This window comes from Polypterus senegalus, chromosome 1 (assembly GCF_016835505.1).
Source record: "Polypterus senegalus isolate Bchr_013 chromosome 1, ASM1683550v1, whole genome shotgun sequence".
Lineage (NCBI taxonomy): Eukaryota > Metazoa > Chordata > Cladistia > Polypteriformes > Polypteridae > Polypterus > Polypterus senegalus.
Window position 1 is genome coordinate 255,641,872 of NC_053154.1, and position 22,885 is coordinate 255,664,756.

Here is a 22,885-nt window from a genome sequence, read left to right on the forward strand (position 1 = left end):
GGGTGGGCACGGGAACAACAGTGCTTATCCAAAAGGGTCATCTTACCCATCCAATTAAAAAATCAATTCAAATAAATATTTAGCATATGTTGCTATTTTGTTGCCTTCCCTACACATTTAATTTCCTACATCAAAAAGAGATCCTAGTAACGTCACTGGTACTGTAGGGCTTTCAGCATTAAAAGGTTGTCTGATGTGGTAAATCAATTGTTGTCCTTGTGAAAACTGATCATTATTAACTGCCTTAAACAAATTAAGTCAATGGTCCTTACCAGTAATAAATGGCAAATGAAAATTGAATAAAAAACACAAGCCACACATTTTTGGCTTTGTAACAGGGACTTTTCAGTTACCAAGAAGCTCCATAATAATTGTATTTGTACTTTGCTTGTCTTAATGTAGTCAGAATAAGTCCTGAAAGGTCATTCATCCTAATCTAGCTCACCCCAAAGTCCCAATTCCAATTGAACCGGGGAAAAAAAAGTCAACATGATATTTGAATTTCCCCCAAAGTATTACTGTGTACAGCACAATGCAGTAAGTTCTTACATTTATATTCTATTCTCTTTGGAAACAAATACTCTGTGTTTTTGTGTGCAATTCATCCTTAAGCATCTTCCATCTTTGTCCCGTGTTCTTGCTTAAAGACTTCTTGTAAAAACAAAGCTTGAGTCTGCAGTACCATACCAGTCCATCCATCCATCCATTGTCTAACCCGCTGAATCCGAACACAGGGTCATGGGGGACCATACCAGTTTTCTACATAATTTTAAACATTCTTATCATGTCACCACTTAGACTTTGGTAGCTTAGACAAACAAGATTCCGCTCCTTCTGTTATTCTCCTGTGAGGATTTAGCAACACTAGTTCTAGGTTATACATTAATCAACATGGTTTTGTGTAACTGGCAAATATAATCAGTAGGCTAGTTACATTCTTTTTTAGATCACTAATATCATTAAAAAAGAGGAGACCCCCAAATGGACCCATATAGGACCCCACTTGTAACATTAACTAATTTGGAAAAAGTTACCTGAACCATAACTAATGAATTTTCCACCAATCTGTACATTGCACCTTGAATTTATTCTTCATGTAGTTTATAGGTTTATGTGGTCATTATTGCCATGTATCCATAGTACAATGAAATTCTTACTTGTATGTACTAATTATCATGCAGCATGTTTCCCACTACCAGCACCTTGATTAATAATTAGAGCTCTCTTACCTTCCAACCTATGTCTCCCTTAAATCAGAAATCTCAGAACCAATTTGTCTTTAACCGACAAATAGAAAGATTAAATTTATATTAGATGTAACAGTTACAACACAGTTAGGTTTACTGATTTACAACTACTGAGTTCTGAAGTCATCACCAACCTCTCATCTGTTATATTTCCAAAAGATGTTTGAAAATTTAGATAAATAATATATGTACTGATCTGTGCCTGTTCCATGATCTGTGTCTAAACTAATACTGACTGTTTCTCAGACATGATTGTAATAGTTGTTTCCATGAACTTAACCATGTTACCTTCTAGGACCTGACCAATGATGAGCGATGTACTGTATTGAATTTGTTTATTTTTGTTGAAGCTATACTTCCATTGCATCACTAGCTGGAATGGTGTTGAATTCATCAGTCTCCACATCCAATCAAAGTACAGAAGCCTTTAAGAACACTAACATATTTTTAGATTACACAACATGATGTGCAGAGTTCAAGTCAAAGAAGGTTTATACTATTTAACGCACTGGTGAGGCCTCACTTGCAGTACTACTGGCAGTTGTGATCTCCACTTTACAAAAGACCCAAGCAGTGGTAGAAATATTCCAGAGAAAAGTTGATTCCAGGAGTGAAAGGAATGAACTATGAGTAGGAATTGAATTAGTTGAATATTATTAGTTTAAATAAATAGAGATTAGGTGGTGATATGAGTAAGCGTTTAAAATTATGAAAAGAATTAGTGCAGACTTTTACTCTTGACAAAACACCGGGGTGCAGATGGAAACTTGTTTAGGATAAATTTTGCACAGATGTTATAACAGTGGTTCTCAACCTGTGGGGCGGGCCCCCCTAAGGGGGCGCGAAGTAATAAAAAGGGGGTGCGAAGATGTGGAAAAAAAGAAAACAAGAATTAAAAATATAAAAAAAACATCTGTTGAAACCAAAACAAATTAACTTAAACTACATTCTGATACTAGAAAGTTAAGTAGGTATAATAAAATATGCATCTACATTTCAAAAAAAATGTTGGGGGTGCGATTAAAACTGTTATGAAAACTTGGGTCACAAATACTTAAAGGTTGAGAAATGCTGTATTATGAAGTTTTTCTTCACGCAGAGAATATAGACACATGGAATAGTGCGGTAGAGGTTAGGGCTTTAGGGACCTTTACAACTCACCTTCATGTTATCTTGGAGAAATCACATTGATAGAATTTAGCTTTGTTGGGCTTAATATCGTGTTCTTATTAAAAAACCTTTCTAACGTTCTGAAATTCTGTTACCCCAAAGTCATTTTAGTACATCAGTAAATTCCCTGCAGTTGCTCTGGAACTCCCATTTTCATCACAAGTTAAAACAAGTAAAAATAAGAATTAAGAGCATTTTATACTTTCTTTTCCAAATACTTTATTTCCTCTTGCATTTCTTAATATACTTCATGTCGTATGCTCTCTTGTTACTGATAACTGAAGCTTAGAACTGATGTTTGAATTTTCAGCAGAATTCTTTGTTTTCCTCTGCAATTATAATGCCCAATTCATTCATTGAGAATTTTTTAAAGTAGCCATTGCTTCTAAATATTTGAATGTACTTGACCTGCATTATATGAAGTTCACCTCACTTCTGCTTATTTTTTTCAATACCTACATTTCATCCCAGTTTGCTCCTTCAAGACATTTACTCATAAGTTAAGTTTCTAAATTTAAATTTAACAGTTCTAGGTTTTAATGTACAATTAGGTCCATAAATATCTGGATCGAGACAGCTTTTTTCTAATTTTTGGTTCTGTACATTACCAGAATGAATTTTAAATGAAACAACTCAGGTGCAGTTGAAGTGCAGACTTTCAGCTTTAATTCAGTGGGTTGAACAAAAAGATTGCATAAAAATGTGAGGCAACTAAAGCATTTTTTTAACACAATCCCTTCATTTCAGGGGCTCAAAAGTAATTGGACAATTGACTCAAAGGCTATTTCATGGGCAGGTCTGTTCAAGTCCGTCGTTATGTCATTATCAATTAAGCAGATAAAAGGCCTGGAGTTGATTTGAGGTGTGGTGCTTGCATGTGGAAGATTTTGCTGTGAACAGACAACATGTGGTCAATGGAGCTCTCCATGCAGGTGAAAGACGCCATCCTTAAGCTGCGAAAACAGAAAAAACCCATCCGAGAAATTGCTACAATATTACGAGTGGCAAAATCTACAGTTTGGTACATCCTGAGAAAGAAAGCAAGCACTGGTGAACTCAGTAACGCAAAAAGACCTGGACGTCCATGGAAGACAACAGTGGTGGATGATCGCAGAATCATTTCCATGATGAAGAGAGACCCCTTCACAACAGCCAGCCAAGTGAACAACACTCTCCAGGGGGTAGGCGTATCGATATCCAAGACTACCATAAAGAGAAGACTGCATGAAATTAAATACAGAGGGTGCACTGCAAGATGCAAGCCACTCATAAGCCTCAAGAATAGAAAGGCTAGATTGGACTTTGCTAAAGAACATCTAAAAAAGCCAGCACAGTTCTGGAAAAATATTCTTTGGACAGATGAAACCAAGATCAACCTCTACCAGAATGATGGCAAGAAAAAAGTATGGAGAAGGCGTGGAACAGCTCATTATCCAAAGCATACCACATCATCTGTAAAACACAGTGGAGGCAGTGTGATGGCTTGGGCATGCATGGCTGCCAGTGGCACTGGGACACTAGTGTTTATTGATGATGTGACACAGGACAGAAGCAGCCGAATGAATTCTGAGGTGTTCAGAGACATACTGTCTGCTCAAATCCAGCTAAATGCAGTCAAATTGATTGGGCGTTTCATGATACAGATGGACAATGACCCAAAACATACAGCCAAAGCAACCCAGGAGTTTATTAAAGCAAAGAAGTGGAAAATTCTTGAATGGCCAAGTCAGTCACCTGATCTTAACCCAATTGAGTATGCATTTCACTTGTTGAAGACTAAACTTTGGACAGAAAGGCCCACAAACAAACAGCAACTGAAAGCTGCTGCAGTAAAGGCCTGGCAGAACATTAAAAAGGAGGAAACCCAGCATCTAATGATGTCCATGAGTTCAAGACTTCAGGCTGTCATTGCCAGCAAAGGTTTTCAACCAAGTATTAGAAATGAACATTTTATTTCCAGTTATTTAATTTGTCCAATTACTTTTGAGACCCTGAAATAAAGGGATTGTGTTAAAAAAATGCTTTCGTTGCCTCACATTTTTATGCAATCTTTTTGTTCAACCCACTGAATTAAAACTGAAAGTCTGCATTTCAGCTGCATCTGAGTTGTTTCATTTAAAATTCATTGTGGTAATGTACAGAACCAAAATTAGAAAAAAGTTGTCTCTGTCCAAATATTTATGGACGTTGACATTTTGTCTGCAAAGCTGATCAACACAGTTTGTTTAAAAGTATGCCATCCTCTCCCCATTTTTTTAATTACAAGAGTGTCAATGTACAGAATCTTTGCTATTTTGAGATAACTTCCAAATGTGGAATATTGTTTTGTGTACAATAATTGCTTAACAGAAGGCCTATCAAAGGTAAGCAGCGGTACTGTCCGAATTAATCTTAGTCTTTAATCTTGATATGCTATACTTAACTCAAACATGGCAAGAATCTAATGATTTTGTGTATTTAATTGCAGTAGTTCATGTTAACTTAGTTGAATAGCAAAAGAATACCCAGTGAATACTGACTGTCCTTTGAGTTTGTCTCCCTAAAACTGATAATAAATTGTGATAATATCATCCGTATTGTTCTTTATCGTCCTCTAAAATACAATTGGACTTTATTAAGTAGCCTGAATTACTAATTCAGTTAAAGTTCACTTTCCCAGGCAATCTTAATTTAAAATTTTTCCAAGTACAACATCTCAACAGAATTTCTGTCTTTCTGACTGTTTTAACTTGGTGCAAAATGTTAACGATCTCTGTTTTTTTTAACAGTAACAGTTTTTTTTAACAGTCTCCATCCCCTTGCCATCTTTAACTGCAAATATCAAATTTCTTTATGAAAACATAAAAATATCTGCCCCGCTAGCTTCTCTGTAACTCAGTCCTCCACTTGAGGCCTTAGATTAAATACATTTCTTTAAAATAAAGTGAAGTCTCCTTTAGCTATTCAATTCCATGATATAATACCTAATACTGTATATCAACTCACCCTTGGTTCAAATGAAGCCTATGCCATACATACAGGTTTTATTAGGTTTGAAAGTCACCCCAAGGTCCCATAAAGTCTCACACTGTGCTTTACAATTATAAAAAAAAGATTAGAGTACAGTAATTAATTACAAAAGCAAAAATAGCAAGAATGCTGCAAACAGAAAACATCAGCTATGTAAAGTATTATAGGAATACTGCAATTAACAAATTTGCTTTTGTGACCAGTAGGGGGCTCCACCAAGCCCCAGACCCAGTAATAATCACAGATGTAAATAATGTATTTTTTTTATCCATCAAGCACCTTGTACAATGGACACAGCCAATAATAACACAAAAACAATGAAAACTCGCCCTCTCCTTCTGCTTCGAGTTGAGCTGCCTCCCAACTTTCACTCACCGAGGTAAGGCAGTGGACTCCTTTTATGCTGGACCCAGAATGGCTTCCAGTGACCTATCATGATTTGTGGGGATCACTTCTGGGTTGTTTTGGAACCAAGGCAGTCCTCCCATGACAGTGTCCTTTTATAGCACCTAGTGAACTTCCCATAAACCCCTACAAGTATATAAGCTGGGATGCCTCTGGTGGACAACTGCCACCTAACATATAGGGGATGGAACTCCTCCTGGCCTCCGGCTTTTGCCCCCTGGCACCTTCAGACTAGGCAGGAGGTCATGCTGTCATCCAGCTGGGATACCTGTCTATGCTCCATGGCACTCACACTATGTTTACACTCATATGTATGTGTGTACATATAGAGTGCATTCAGAAAGTGTTTAGACCCTATTATATTTTATTTTTAGTAAATTTGCAAAAATTTCAAAAATCCTGTTTTCCAATTGTCTTTTTGGGGTATTGAGTGTTGCTTGATGAAGGAAAAAATTAATTTAAACAATAAACATAAAGCTACATCATAACAAAATGTAAAAAAGAGATCTACTGTATATACTCGCATTTAAGTTCTCCCGCGGATAAGTCGGGGCTTGATTTTACTGTATAATTTCCAGTATAATTTCGATTTCACACTATTGGTCTAAGAAATTGATATGCTAACACCTACCTGAAAGAGTAACCACAAGCACACTGCCTTTTTTCTATGTAATGTGCCTATGTGACCACATGGTAATACCTGAACTATTCTGAAGCGACATTTGCACTATTTGTGTTTTTTGTATCTCACACCCTCATACACCTTTATCGTAAGAGCATCCCTCATCTACAATGGAACATTCGATCAGAAGAAAATATGAATCTGGTTTTAAATTAAAAGTTGTTGAAGTGGAGAAAGAAATAGGTAACTGTGCTGCTGCAACAAAATTTCGATGTGTCTGAGAAACTGGTGTGAGATTGGTGGAAGCAAGAAAATTAAGTGTCGCATTTTTGAATGGGAGTATAAGTCGGGGACTGATTTTATGATCGATTTTTTGGGTTTCAATCACCCGACCTATACGCGAGTATATATGGTAAATACTTTCTGAATGCACTGTACATATACAGTATACAGTGAAAGGTTGCCTGACAGATACCACCACAATGAAAACCGATTACTTAAGAAAACCTCTGCAAAATAGATAGGCCAATACTACTAAGAAGAAAACATCTCAACATGCCAGTTTGGGAAGGATAAAATTAGTAGGGACTGGTAGACTTTGCAGACGTTTTCTGTAATTTAAATACATTCTAAGACTCCATTTTTATGTGCATACATACATGTCTATATACAATCAGAACCTACTAAAAATAAAGACAACTGTAATAAAGTAATAATAAAGCAACGCTCAGCTCCAAACAACCATAACTATGACACATGGAAAAGATATAGAGAACAAATTTCAGTTTGATATTCTGCAGTGCTGCATTGCTTTTGTCTCCTGCTGAGGCTTTCCAGACATGACCTGGCAAATTGAATCAGTAACAACATAGTTAGATCTTCTGTTTCACCCGAGAGAGGGCTTAAGGTAGAGTGAATTTATTTCTAATGATATGTTCTCTTAATAAAACCCATTTAATTTCTCAGCCCTCCTTCTCTTAGTTGTCAGTGACAGCAGTTTTGTAAAAGCTTTGTAATGATATCAGTCTACTTTGTGTTTCTGATATAATTAATTTGGCATTGATCTACACAATACAAAATCATCCTGGAAATGTATAGAAAAAAACAAAAGCAAACAATAGAAATTGAGATGCTTGCTTAAGCTTTTAGGCAAACCAACAGTATATAGATAAGCTGCTCTTATGCTTCTAGTCTTATTGTTCAAAGGAGACTGTAACACTGATAGTGCCCTGGTTTTTAAAACTAATTATGTATAAAGGCTTTTCCTGAACCTTAAAGAGATTATAAAGCTATCAGTGGAAAGTGCTGAGGAAAATAAGAAAATTTTGGTAATGACTTCATAAGTCATCTTCTTAGGCATTCAATGACTTGCAATTTTTCTTCATATATTCATTATTTTTGAAATACTCTTTTTCTCTATAGCTACAATAATGTCTAATTCTAAGAAGGTATTTTATGCATGCATATTTATAAATCTGACATGATTAGTTCAGCAAATTATTAGCAGGTAAGGAATCAAGATATTGCTGGCAAGTTTTACGCTCATGGAATTTGGCTGTTAAACTAAAATGAATAAATTATCCAGATATTATTCAAATATTTTATTTGATACAGTCAACCGTTCAAAATGCTAAATGACTTGTGATTACAATTAGGTCCAAACCTAATTAAATTGACCTAAATGATATTCCCCCATACTACAGCTGGTTTGCTTATTTACATCGCTGATGAAGATCACTATTTTGCTTCAAATAAGCCCTTCTACACTTATCTCCAGAAATTGTAATGATCCTTTGCCGATATGGCAGTATGGCATGGGGAATCACAAAGGTCAAACACATTGTTTTTCCTGCATATTGTAGTACTAGGGTGTTTTACCATGTTAGCCATCATGGATGTAGTTACAAACTGTGTCATTTTGCTTAACTATCTTACTATTTCCTGCATATTGGAAAAAAAAAGTAATATCAATATTGCATTGCATAGGAGTTCATTATGAAAATATTCTGACCTGGTTTTTGCAAGCAATAATGACATGTTCTGGCTCTGGCATAATGCTGCTCTTCTGAGCTACTAGCGTATCTTTCTTGCAACCAGGAAGGCGATAGGAGGAGAAGAGTCTGTAATATTGCTCCATGCAAAGTGGAGTGCCGGCTAGCTGCCCACGTGCACAGTCAGGTGGTAAGGCATGTCTGTGAAGAGAATGAACAGCTTAGTGTTTACGACATCGTTACATAGTCATGCAGTTCCTACAATTATTGGGTAGGTTTTGCTTAATAATTATATTTATTTCATACTGTGCATTAGAATGCCTTTTAAGCATTCATTTTGTTTATGCTTGCTGTATATTATATATAGTAAAAAGTTACATAAAGGACCCCAGTCGTATGGCAGAGCTGACAAAGGCATTTCACCTGGAAAACCTCTGCAAAAGAGACAGACCTTTAGTGCCAAGTAATCCATGATCCTGGATTGTCAGCTTGTTTAATGAATAAAGCTAAATTCTGTTAATTAAGACCTCAACACGGTTCCTTAATTGTATTATGGCACATTTTCATTCCAAATTGAATTATTGGTCTAAAACTAAAAAATGCTGCCATCAGGTTAACACAACTTGCATCCCAAGCAGGGGTCGTTCACCATTCATGTTGTTCCAACTTAAATGGTGTATGTTCTTTTGGTTTGGTGGAGAACTTTACTTATTTTATTCAAATAAATAAATGAAATAGGGATTAAATGTAATCTTAACTGAATGTTTGCACAGAATAAGCCTGTGAAAATGTATATTTAAAAAATGAAGATAACAATTATTAAAAAGGGAGAAAACAAAAATTTCACTTACGCATCTAATAGTGCTTTATAATCTAAGACTCCTGATATAAGATGTGCAGCAAACCTGAAAAATAAGATTGGGGTGGTTAGTTAATTGTTGAAATACTCTATTTTAATTCATCATCTGCTTGCTGTCTCATTTTGTTGTAATTGTATGAATAATACAAACAGTTTAGCAGATGCTTTACAGCTTTTAACGGAGATGTGATAAATTGAATACTTTCTTAGTGCATGACACCAGCTGAAAGAATTAATCAATTTAACTTAACATGCCATTAATGAAAGATATATGGGCCCCATAAAATCCTTTTGGTTGGTAATGGAGGTCCAGGAATATAGTGTGTATTTTCATAGTTGAATAGACAAAAGCATACATAGAGCCTGGGCCATAACATATGCTCCCAGTTCCCTCTGCCTTTAAATGTGCATCAATGTCTAACATTTGATCAGAGCTTTTGGGAAAGAATGCTTAAATACTTTGTTATAGTCATTTTCAGAATGCATTTCAAATCTTAAAGTATTGAGCACTGCTTTGAGAAATTAGACACTGTATCTTATAGATTTTTTTTAGCATTTTTAATAATTTTAGCCAGATTAAAATAATTTTAAATAGCAGGGGTAATACCATCTCAAAGCCATTACTCGCACAGTTCCACTGTTTCTTATTTCTATAATAGAGATCAGGCAGGATAAGTGGCTCTCATAAAATCATGCAATTGTTTAATGTTGGGGATTTAAGCTGCAACTTTGTGGTTGTCAACACAACTCCTTAAACAAAAGCAGAGTATTCATAAATTTCAATAAAACAGCAGATTTCTTAATGTGTTAAATTTAGAGATTTATTTAAAGACTTAGGAAGCATTATAAGGAAGACACTGAAAGCTATTAAATGTAACCGATTGTCATTTTAAACAAAAGTAAAAACAGATTTCACTTCTTTTCTACAATTTATTCTTTTTCTATGTTTTAGTAGCAAACAAATGAGAAAATAATTATGTAGAACACTTTTATCCTAATCAAGCTATCAGAAATTCTTAATCTTGCAACATTTTCCATACGTCTTTAAAAATGCTCTTCGGTTTATCTTATTAGTGGCACATCATTTACCTAACAAACATACTGTAACCATTGTTTGTGTAGTAAATTACAAAATGTCTGAATTTAAATCAAAACCTCGTTTTGCTGATTGTAAAAGACAACTTTATAGCAATTAACTTGTAGTTCACTGTGTATATTTAAAAGTTTCACATCACACTCACATTAAGTTAATCCTTGCATCAAACTTACAATTGTGCAGAGCAGAAAAAAGGTAATCTCAAACCTAAAAGAACATTACTCCCAAATGGTGTGTTAATGTTACTGTACTTCACTTTTACAAGTTTGTTCTTCATACCCTGCTTCGCTTAACTTAACCAGTCATGGTGGAGGGTTTCCCACTTTTTTCATCTATGTAATAAATCTGCATAATACTCATAACAACTTACAGTCCAAAGCATATGCAACCTAAAATCAAGTGCTTCTCAGACCTCAAGCAGAGCTGTAGAATTATAGAGTTAATGTACTCAGTAAAAGGAAAGTTACTTTTACCCAAAGAGCCACTTTAAGAATGGGTTGTGATGCCACTGTGCTGCACCGCCAAAAGATGATTTTTCTATTCCTAAACATTCACTCATACAGAAGTTTACAGTGTTTGTTCAATGCTAATGATTTTCTGACACCAGCATAACAAGTTTAAAATACACCCTCCAAGGGATGCTCCTTATGAGGATTGTATCTTATGATCTGTCACTGCTTAACACTCCCAGGGAAAAATCGGCAGCTAGCTGACAGTAGCCCAGGCTCTGTACCATTCCACATGATGACCCTCCTTTTATTACATAATATTGTGCTACTCTGTAATTCTTGTTCAAGGCTTAGGACTATTTTCTAATCATTATCACCTAATGCGTAGCCTCTGTCAAGGACTGAGAATTTTATGGGGAATGGATTACTTTTGCCAGTTTTTTCTTGTTTGGAAATCTATCTGTTGGGAGAAGAAGTATGACCTAAAGCTGAACAAGTGAGACCAGCTTATATAGCACATGTACAAAACTGTCTTTAATGCAAATCTATCTATCTATCTATCTATCTATCTATCTATCTATCTATCTATCTATCTATCTATCTATCTATCTATCTGTCTATCTGTCTATCTGTCTATCTATCGTAGGTAAAGACCTAAGCGTGCTTTTAGTTCTAGTCTCCAGTTTAAAGACAATATTTAATTCATAGACAGGTATTAAAAGCAAACCCAATAACTGCTAAAGTATTTTTTTGCATTTTTCTATAAAGCAATGTACATTCAAAGGCCATTTTTTGCAACAAAACTACATGTCCCTTTTTAAATGAAAGACAAAGGACAGCAGGAATTGGGACAAGTTTAATAGGGCATGACAGAAGCAGTAGTTTAACAGCAAAATACATTATCGGGTTGCATTTTCAAAGGTACAAATCCCCCTATTTATTTGATCACACTCTGTCCTGTTCTGTCCCTGAAGGTGATTAGTCATTCATTTTCTTGCTGCTTGATCTGTTAGTAATGCTTTGTTTTTATCCAGTGCTGCAGTTTTGAATTACACTGCTCCATAGGCCATCCTGACTATGGCTGTAGTCTCATCTATCTTTGTTTAATTGATTGATAGCTTGCAGTGAGATTCATGTGGTTGTTAAGAGGGACTGAATAGGGCAGCCCAAATGTATGCTGAAGCAGAGGTTAGCCATGCTTCTAATTAGGAATGCTCTTCAATAGTTAAATTGATTCATTTTGGCAAGTCAATAGGCAATATCTATTGAGAATTGGCCTAAATAAATGGAATTTATTTATGCTCTACAATTATTCATTCTTATTTTTCCTAGCTAGTCATTTTAATTTAAACCATTTTTATGCTGGTAGAGCATATTGAAAGCTTGCACGTGTTTTATAGTAAAGTTCTGTAGGTATGCATTTGTAGTTTCAGGAAAATATATTAGCAATATCACCTGAGATGATCACTCTGATTGTGGAAATTCTGATGTGGAAAGACCATAGCAGGGCTGGAATTGACAGGTAGTGGTAATCTGTTATTCAAGTACATGTCCTCAAGCCAATAATCATACACCTAGAAAGAAAAACAAAAAAAAAAAAAACATTTTGTTTTCAGCGCATGTTGTATCTTTTGCATGCACTATGATCTATACGCTGTTGTGTCTGGCAGTTTGTTTATTTCCTTAATGATTTTAGTTAAATGATAAAACACCAGATTGATGCACAGAGCATTACAAGAGCTAAGGATGCTTAACTCAAGTCTGCTTTGTTATCCTGTAGATGTGTAGTTTAGGACGGCACTGCAGCTTTGACTTAGATCGGGGCTGTTTATTATTATTTATTAAGACAGATGATGTGCATTCTTGCTTTGTTTTCTTAAGCTCTCTCCTGCAATCCAAAGCTGTTCTTTAACTTTGCTAGGTGGGAATGTGCTATGATATGAATTATTGTCCCATAGTGTGCCTATTGCTACCAATGTAATAGTGTAGTTATTATTGTTTTTTTTTTATTAAAGTAACATCTAACCTTTTTAAATACTGCATAGTCCAGATCATGGTTACGTTAATATTAAGTTTATGTACATATAAAAATATGCTGTCCAAAGAAGCAATTTCTACATGGTTTTAATTTGCACATTTTCTTCCTAATAATGTTGGGAAAAATAGTCTGCATATTTTTACTTTGTAGATTATAGTTTTATATTTCTTTTAATATGTTTTAGCATAGCACCATTTCCTGATTGCCTTATGCATTCCAAATGACTAATTGTGACTATCCTACTTTGCAGATAAGTGTATCTTATTCTACGCACAATTCATCTGAAGGCCCACGCCTCTGTGAGTTAAATTATCCCAAATATATATTTGCCTTTTTTGCCCATTGGGACCCTCAAGGTCAATTTAGTACTCTCTTGCAGATTGCCAGAACACAAATTAAATCCGGGAACCTCAGTGGATGACATGCAGTAATACATTTACTGTTTGTGTCATTAGACGGTACATGCTGCCTTTCCTAAAATGTGATAAATCATGCAACAGACAGTATCTCATTGACCTGTCATTTAGCGCAATGTATGTGCCATATTCTTGAACAGATCCTGATTCTCTGCTTTTTTGCCCTGTTTTATTTCAGATTAATATACCCTGACTTAAATAAATAAATGACAACAGCATACTTTTACAATACCAATGCAAAGTAATTTTGTACTTGTATTGTTTCCTAGGTAAATCATACATGTATACTAGGAAGGCTTACTTTTATATATAAATTGCTCTAAATTTACTATACATGCCAATCAGAATGTGACCATCCATAAATCTGTTTAAGTACCTGCTGTTTTGCATTCAATATGATACAAAAAGCAGTACACCCACGTACTGTAAAACACCAGGCAGTTTTCAATCATATCTTTAAACTGTGCATAAAATCCTTTCACAAAGAGAATGCCTGAATATGTTACAATTGACCTTATGTGTGCTTGTGAATGTGCATTTGTACATGTGCTCCCTTTGTTTTTATAAGTAAATATGCGGAGCTCAGAATGGAACGTTTACAATATGCAAAATAGCACATATCTGAATAATATCATGGCTTTAATTCTGTCTTCAATATGGCACCATGAATACTTCCTAAAGTAATTGACTGCCAACTCAGAAGTTTACTTTCTTTCAATTTTTTCTTCATTTTTGTCATCCTGGGTGTGTTCAACCCATATCTATCTATCTATCTATCTATCTATCTATCTATCTATCTATCTATCTATCTATCTATCTATCTATCTATCTATCTATCTATCTATCTATCTATCTATAAACTTAAAGAGCTTTTGTAAAAGGCCAAACTTCTCCCTAGGGAAAAAACAGTCCTATGGGTAATATTTTTAACTTTTGTAATGTAGGCATTTTTCTGACTACTTTCAGCAGTTTGATGGGTTTAAAGTATAGATTTCTAACTTGTTCTATATTTCTTTTCTGTGGAGTCTTGTCCTGCATTTAAGTAATATTAAGGTCATACCCAGTTTTTTGTTTTCTCTCGTCTTTCCAGTAGCCTTTGCTGTAAAATTTCTCCCAGACCTCCAGAAGCAGCAAACTTCTCAACGATAGCTTTGGTTTTTCTGAATTGCTCTTCTGTAACCAGGTGTTTCATACATTTCAGGTACATGTCCAAGGTCTGTTGTAAAGGTGGCACAGGCAGCTTTGGAAACACCTATTCATAATATAATAAGTGAACCTTCGTTAATAAAAGAACAATTGCATCCACTGACCAAGGTATCTCATTTTTTTTAATGGTAAATGTATATTTCCTAAAACCCAGATTTTTCAAATAAAAAATAGCAATTTGTGCTTTATATTTTTCAAAATATTGCTTTTAAATTTTCATAATATTAAGGAGGATATTCACTAAAGGAAGTAATTTATTGCATATTTATTTTTTCATGATGTGGACCAACCACTTGTGTTCTACTTGCACTATTGTTTTGTGAGAAAAGATTATAAAATTATACCCACAGTCTTTGTTGAAGCCATATTTAAGCAAAAACCTCTATGGTGAACTACTGAGAATTTATTCATTTGTCAAAAATCTATACCTTAATATTATCATGTATAAACAATGTATCTGCAGTAAACTCTGTATCAGTTTAGAGAACAATATCTTCTTTACAAAATGTAACTGACACCCCTAAATCAAGTGTGTGTCCTGTAGCAACACTACATTAATAAATAAAAACCCAATGTAAATTTGTACAAGAGATATATTGCATGCAATAATTCTACATTATTTAAGAATGTGTAAATAGAGACAAGATTGCAGTTCTGCCAAAGATGTTCATTGATAATATTGTTACTAATGACAATGAATATGCCCTGTGATTTATTGGCAACCTTTCCAGTGTTTGTTCTTGTATTTCCGATGTGCTAAGGATGGATGTGAACTCCACTCACTTTTAACCCATGTAAGCAAGTTAGAAAATCATTGGATGGATGGATGGATGGATGCATAGATTTACAACATGCATTTCTTGCTAAGTGTTGTTAAGGATTGTTATGCATATTACAAAACTGGCATAAAATGAGTTTACTGTTAAAATTTGGCAGAATAAAACAGTGTAGACTGATAAAAGAGTTTCTGCCACTTCATGCATATCCCACCACAACACCCAAGACTGTAAACACACATTACACGAGAAAACCGTGCAAAGCTAAGAAAGCAAGTTCAGTACCATGGACAAGAGTCCCAGTCAGTATGCCTTTTCCTGAGGGTAGCTGGTTCTGCAGTAATACTCTTTTCCTTTCGCAAATTAAACGTCTTTAATTCTAGCTTTATCAGGTTTGATTAATGATTTAATTATATATTCCTTCAGAAACTCTGCATCTAAAATCAATTAATTTATTGCATAATGTGATGCCTACTTATACACATTGTTAGCATCTTTGTAAAGATGACTTTTCTACCTTCTACACTATATTAAATAAAAGCTTTCAAAATTTGTTTGTAAAACCACAAAGTTAATGTTCGGAAATATTTGTTAGTTATTTATTTCAAAAATGTAACAGATTATTATTATTCTAAGGCAAACAAAAGCAAAGAAAATAAATTGAAATATGTTTGTTACTTTCATACATGATAATATTACCAGCATTAATGCAAATATAATGCTTTTATTTAGTATATCTAGTAGAATAATAGTACATTATTATAGGTATAATGTTACTTTTGGTCTCCTTTTTGTATGTTTTCATTACCCTGTATTATTATACCACACTAACTGCCTTAAATCTCAGCTTTTTTACTTCATCTTGCACTACACCTTTAAGAATTACTAGAAAACGTATTTTCCGTATCTGCATATTGAATAACAATAATGACTGGTGTCCATTCCTTTGCTGTTGTACTTTTATAATTTATATATGAAATAATCATAAACTATGGCAACTATATGTCTTTAACTTTTGTATGTGCCCAACTTTTCCAAAATTGTATATTGATAAAAAAAAGTAACCTATGCAATTTATATACTATACTTTAAGCTAATACTACAATTAACCGTCTGAGAGAAAAACAAGAAGTCTGATTTGGCAACGAAAAACGTATTCCACAAGCTGTGCATAGCAGGTTTTTGAGTTATCTCAAGGAATCCACGGAGATTCCATTATGAGAAGGAAATTGGTTAACATTTCAAAGTAAACATCTTCCTTTGCAAACATTTTAAACTCATTATAAAATGAAGTTCCCAGATAAATCAATTGGTTTCTGTTGTGCCATAAGCATTATTCCTTCCTGTATTGGCTTGTGCCAGGGCTATAACTTGTTAATAACATTACATTAGATAACTAGGGAGTATAGATAATAATACAATCTAAATGATAATTGCCTTATACTTAAAATGTCAGCATGTAGAAGTTAATTCATCAATCTTTTCATACAACCATTACATTTCATGATTTCATATACTCAGACAACCAAACCACCAGATGACTGACAGACAGACACACAAGATAGATAGATAGATAGATAGATAGATAGATAGATAGATAGATAGATAGATAGATAGATAGATAGATAGATAGATAGATAGACAATAAATAAAACTGATAACTACCTCAAAACAGAGACCAAAACAAAACTTTTAAATCTCAGAACCATTATAGATTGATTTTAATACATGAAAAAAAGTTGCATTTACGTAATTCTCCCTATGCACTTTGGACTTTTCTTGTTCCGCCTTGTGTTTCTCTAGAACGGGCATTTTCGTGCATATACACCACAGAATGAATAAAGCTGATATTCAGGAGGTCTTAACTGCTTGTTCTTCCCTGCACATGGAGAGAGAGAGAGAGAGAGAGACAGAAAGACCGAATGATAGAAAGATAATGAAACAGAGAAAGACAGAGCGCAAAAGTTGACTTTCGGCAAACATTTCGTGTTGCATTATTCCCGTGCGCTTTCTAACTAACGAACTTAGATGTTAAAAGCGAAGGTGGTATAGTTCAAAGTATAGCGTCTGGCAGATGAAGAGTGATAAAATCACAGCATGGTTTCTATTTCGTAAACATAACTCATAAATGCGTTAAATTTGATATTTTTAAACTTTTACAGAAGCAACTGTATTTTGTTGTTCATACCTTCGTTCTAGGAACTCAGCGTAAACAAAAGTGAATACAAGCACAATTAAACATTCCACAGGTGCGCAACAGGCTTTAAAGTTGTAAGGTCGTCTTACGCGTATGATAAATTACACAATTTAGACAGTAAATGTCACACATTTAAATGCAAAACAGTTGGTTTCAAAAAACTTGGCTTACCTAGATTCGAGAGCAAATCCAATTTGTCTAGAGGCGGAAAGTTAATGCTCCTTCCATATTAGTTATATAAGTACGTGAAGGGTGGGGGCCAACGAAGCCTTATCAGAAAGGCGACAGTAAGTTATACAATTGGATGTCTCCATTCGGTCATGTCCTCATCACCGTTTCATCCTTTGCTGGCTCGGACTTCTTTAGCAAGCATGACAAGGTGGTTAGAGATGCCTTTCCTGGCTGTGAGCGACATTTGAAGTGAGGCTCCTCCCGCTGCATTCCATTCGTGGAAATCGCAAAGTGTCAGTGTGGGTTTCCAGCCCACCACTATTTAGGAGCAACTGGGCTCGGTGGATTATTATAGAAGAAGAGCTCAAGGAAATCCTTATGAGATCGACCAGTAAAATATAGTAGTTAACCCGACACTTCTGCTTTTTTTGTGATAGTTTTTGGTAATCGGTAAATGACTTTATAGTAACAGAATGCAGTCAAATGCCATTTACTAGAGTCTGCTTTTCCATTTTCGCTTGAACATCACTAGTATATTTAAAATATTCCACTGTTTTTGCAATACTCTGGATCAACGTAGTGTCATTCATAAGCTATGTGATATAAATGATCAAAAGACATTACGGATCTTTAAATAAAATACACGCTGCCTTATTGGTAGTTTATAAGCTGAAACAAAATGACCAACATAAGTCTTACATAAATGTGTGTATACATATATATATATATATATATATATATATATATATATATATATATATATATATATATATATATATATATATATATATATATTCAGGGGGTCTTAACTACTTGTGTGTGCGCCGTGTTTAGTGCAAAGTACAATAGAAGTAAATACGCCCACCCAGTAATAAACCAACACAATTTGTAATTGCCATCATATGTGTTATTTATTGAGCAACGTTAATCACGGGAATAACAGTTATAATTTCATGAGAATAAATATAATAACAAAAACTGGAAATATTTCTATACAATAAAAAGTTATCTGAGGCTCCTCACATCACATGCAACCTTTAAATGTTCTTTTTATCAGTTAGATGCTTACGGTTGGCACCGAATCTTTGTAAACAGTCCACTTTTTTTTGCAGAGAATGCCAATGAATGGCGCCAGTAACAACCTTACACAATTTTCCCAGGGGATTAATGTGTAGAATCCTGGCGGTCGCTCCCTCAAAAGTATCTCTTTGCAGAATAAATGAAAATAAATAGAGTACATAATTCCCTCAGGATATTTAAAGGTAATTCAGAATATTGACTATACGAATGAAACCTTAAATGAGACGCCACTGAAAGTGTCTCTGAGAGTTATACCCTCGCAATTCGCATGCAACATACTGTAAGTCCTTTATTTTCGTTTTCTAAAACTTTGTGAAAAGTCATGGATATTGCTACCCGGACTTTATTCACTTCCCAGAGAGGAGTGCTATAAAAATAAATAATTAAATCGTATCTTTATTTATATGTTACATTTAATAATAATTTGGTATCATTTTAGGCAGCTAAAATACAGATTGTTTATTACTATATAAATTCATATAATGTTTCATGTTTAGAAGTACGTTTCCGGAATGGAAAACTGTGTGAGTGATTCAGCATTGCTATAATTTGGTACTAAGTTTTTAACATACAGACACTTACAGTATATTTTGTTTAGCGCAAGCTGCCAGGCTGGGCTCCAACCCCCGCCGACGCTGAATTGGACTAAAGGTTGTAAGGATGTTAGACTGTTTTGTTATTTAAAATAATAATCGACTCTATAAACCCTTAGATATGATATGTCATTCAGTTTCAGACAGAGAATATCCCACTTTAGACTTATGCAGTGGGGCCATGCTTGTTCATCAGCTTGAATGCGTTTATTCAACAACATTGTGTTTTTATTTTGTATAATCATATTGGAAGAAATCTAATTTTAGACATACTGATAAATCATGCCCTTTCCAGTACGATTCAAACAAAACAACTTTTTCTGCGTTATAAGGAATAATACAGCAAGTTACTTATACAGTTTTGATGGATATCAGAAACGACTTTGATAAAATAGGTTTTATTGCTGTAAATGTCATATGCAAATAAAATCGACGCAGAATTTCATTTCTGATAACTGTTTAATTATTGTTCAGATATTGATGCTAAAACTCAGAATACAGGATATTTCCGTATACATACAGATCAATAGTAAACCTTAAAGGTACGTCTTTTGGATATTTGATAATCACCTTTGCCCAGTTTATGCGTTGTCTCTATAATATTAACTAGAGGATATGAGCATGCTGGCACTCACGTTCGATCTTCTGTCTGTTATATGACTCTTAACGCTTCTCATCAAGCTTATATTGCATTTTTCAATGAAATCTATTGGCATGACGATTACAAATCGTATATTATCCCTAGAACAGACAAAAGGTCGTTTCAATGTACAAATGGCACTATAGATATTTACAATATTTATTATTCCTTTCATTATACGTTATTAATAAGCCAAAAATAGTTGGAATACATTTTCATATTGTTCTTTTTACAATGATATACATTATAATATGTACGTACACCTTTAACGTTAGTAAATTTTGCACAATACTCCAGTGAAACATCTACATGACCGTCACTACAAGATTTGATTAAATGTGATTGAACGAAATTATCTGCATTGCCTTATGACGTGGTAACGTTTAACATCAAAATAAAAAAATGTTGGAAACAATTTTCACGTCATGTCAAGATTAGGTGACGATGGTATTGCACGCTGATACTGTACATATGGACAGTACATTCCCAGCTATTAGTAGATGTTATTCAGTCCAGATTAGTTGTATTCGTTGCCGGAGGAGTCCTCTTCTGAAAAGAATCCACTTGTCTGATGCTGATTATAAGCATCAATGCCATTCTCGTCGCCAGGCATGTGGTTTCTGGAAGAAGTTCCAGTCCCCTTTTTCTTTGCGTTACGCTCTTCCATCTTGATGGTATCATAAAGACCTTTAGGTCCCTCGTCCAAAAGGACATTTCTTTCTGAATGAGATGGCTTCATTTGGCACACGTTTCTAAGTAAAAGAAGAGCGGGTGCATAAAGTACATTGGCAAGACCCATACCCAGATTCAGTGAGACAAAACCCAAATCATGAACAATTTGCCCGGCTACTATTGGACCAAGGGCATAGGCAACACAGTATGATATGTCTGCTATAGCATAGACACTGCCATATACAGATACATGGCGCACATCAACTAAAAAGGCAAGGGTTGGTAAAAGGGCAGTGTCTACTAGCGCTATACCAAAGCAGATGCCACACAAAGGTGCTATTAATTGTCCAAAAGTCCTACAGGCTGGCACTGTGCATGAGCTGGCTCCAATGATAACCATGCCCAGCGCACCGTAAAACCATTGGTAGTTAGGGTGTGATGCCGCTAGTTTAACAGTTATATAAACACCCAGAACATGGGGGAAAAATGCTGGGAGCCAGATTAGCCCCATTTGAAAGTTTGTGGTCCCCATTTTCGTTTCCATCCAATTGGCTATAGTGGGCTCTAGGAAGGCCAGGGGAATGTTGCATGTAGTTAGTGCCCCCGCCACGACTGCAATGTAAGGATCAATCATTAATTTGTAAATTGGAGTCCCCACCGGCATGTTTTCTCTAGTCCTGTTCGTGAATGGTTTCATGACGCTCATTAGCAAAATGCCATCTATCAGAGAGATCCCGGCGAGCACCATGAATGGCATAAACGTACCCACAAATTGATACAGAAACCCACCAAAAGGGGGCGCCACTAAGCTTCCAAAAGAGATGAATGCTAAAGCAATACCCAATGCTCGGCTTCTTTCTGATTCTTCGGTGTATTTATCAGCTATCATAGCAATACCGGATGTGTCTGCGAAAGCGGACCCCAGTCCTTGGAGGCTCCTTGCAATAAATAAAGTCAGGTAATTTTGCGCAAAAGCGAATATGCAAGTAGAAAAAAACATGACAATAAGTCCTATAAAAAGCGGTATATCATATCCAACCCTGTCTATGAATGTGCCACTTAGAGGGTTCACGAGTAACTGCAGAATGGCTTTCGAGGCAAAGAGTATCCCTATCTTCAAGTCGTTGTTTTCCCCCGAGTGTTTGCTGGTACTGTTCTTGGAAGTGCTGGAAGAGGTGTCGTTGTTTATAATTTTAAGGTAGTCTGGTATAATCGGCACAATAACCATGTATAGCATATTGTCAAGTAAAAGGGCCACACAGACAATCACCAAAATAAGTCGTCTCTGACGATTAGGATCCTGCATAGCAGTACCTAGTTGTTTAGTTCTTTCGCCCATCTCCGATAGTTTCAAAGCAGCAGATTTTGCCAAACCGGTGGTCTCTTCCGAAGCCATGGCTGTATTTTTTTCGTTAATTTCTGAAACTTTTCTCCACAGCCGTACCGAAAGGTGCCGATCCTCAGTACTGTCTTTGGAATTCTCAGCTTTTATGCTAGACTCGATATTTAGTCAGTTCACTTACTTATCCGTTAATGGCTGAGGAGCGTCGAGATTTAGATCATCAGCTTCTTTTTCGCCCCTTCTTTCTTTCAGTTTGCCCTTTTTCGGATATGCCTTCGCTGAATTTCTTCATAGCTTTGGTTACTTTTCTGTTATCAAACAGCTCGTCATGATGCGGTTTTCTCTTTGGACTGAAGTCGTCCTGTCCCTTCGATTCCTTCAGGGGCACAACTTTTGAGTTACGGCGTCCTGTAGTATGTTGCTTTATCTTCGTTCACCCGAATTTATTCTTCGGCTGGTGTATTTTCCATCCCGGGAAATTGTTCAGTTGATTTTTTACTTTACAAGTCGCTGAAAAAAATCCGTTATCTGCTCTTGCGTAAATTCATATCTTCCGCCACCTGTAACACTGACAGATCTGTTCTCAGCTCTCAGCCGAGATCACCAGTTCTGATTTTGCTACCATTGGCTTGGCTTGTGTTACATGTTTGTTGATCAGACAGCTTTTTTTTTTCTTCCTCCTTTTTCAATGTGCGGTGACGCAGTTTCAGCTGAAGCCCCAGTGGTTCCTTCAACAGATGCGTCTTTTATGCTAAATTAACACATGGCTGAACCTTACCCAATAACAACTGAGCGGACCGTAGGGCTGTGCTGCTTGCCCCGTGAAGACGCAAAAGAGTCGCATAATCAAATGCGGCTTCAGTTGGCAGACTAAAACAGCTTTAATAAGTGTATATGTTATCAAAC

General features: G+C 35.4%; 2 protein-coding genes across 2 annotated transcripts in view; both read right to left on the minus strand.

Annotated features, from left to right (window-relative positions):
- The window catches only part of chata (choline O-acetyltransferase a), a 40,963-nt gene extending 23,114 nt beyond the window's left edge, over positions 1 to 17,849 (minus strand). Inside the window, exons 1-6 of the mRNA XM_039742148.1 lie at positions 17,653 to 17,849; positions 17,034 to 17,163; positions 14,363 to 14,554; positions 12,304 to 12,422; positions 9,296 to 9,349; positions 8,465 to 8,645 (exon numbers count right to left, since the gene is read on the minus strand). Coding sequence (XP_039598082.1) covers positions 8,465 to 8,645; positions 9,296 to 9,349; positions 12,304 to 12,422; positions 14,363 to 14,554; positions 17,034 to 17,096 — 609 coding nt within the window. The 5' untranslated portion in view covers positions 17,097 to 17,163; positions 17,653 to 17,849. The remainder of the gene's footprint in view (positions 1 to 8,464; positions 8,646 to 9,295; positions 9,350 to 12,303; positions 12,423 to 14,362; positions 14,555 to 17,033; positions 17,164 to 17,652) is intronic.
- Positions 17,850 to 18,541: 692 nt separating this feature from the next.
- slc18a3a (solute carrier family 18 member 3a) lies at positions 18,542 to 22,650 on the minus strand. The gene has a single exon (XM_039772325.1). It carries the CDS (start codon positions 22,031 to 22,033, stop codon positions 20,483 to 20,485), a length of 1,551 nt encoding a protein of 516 aa, XP_039628259.1. The 5' UTR covers positions 22,034 to 22,650; the 3' UTR covers positions 18,542 to 20,482.
- Between the last annotated feature and the right edge of the window lie 235 nt (positions 22,651 to 22,885).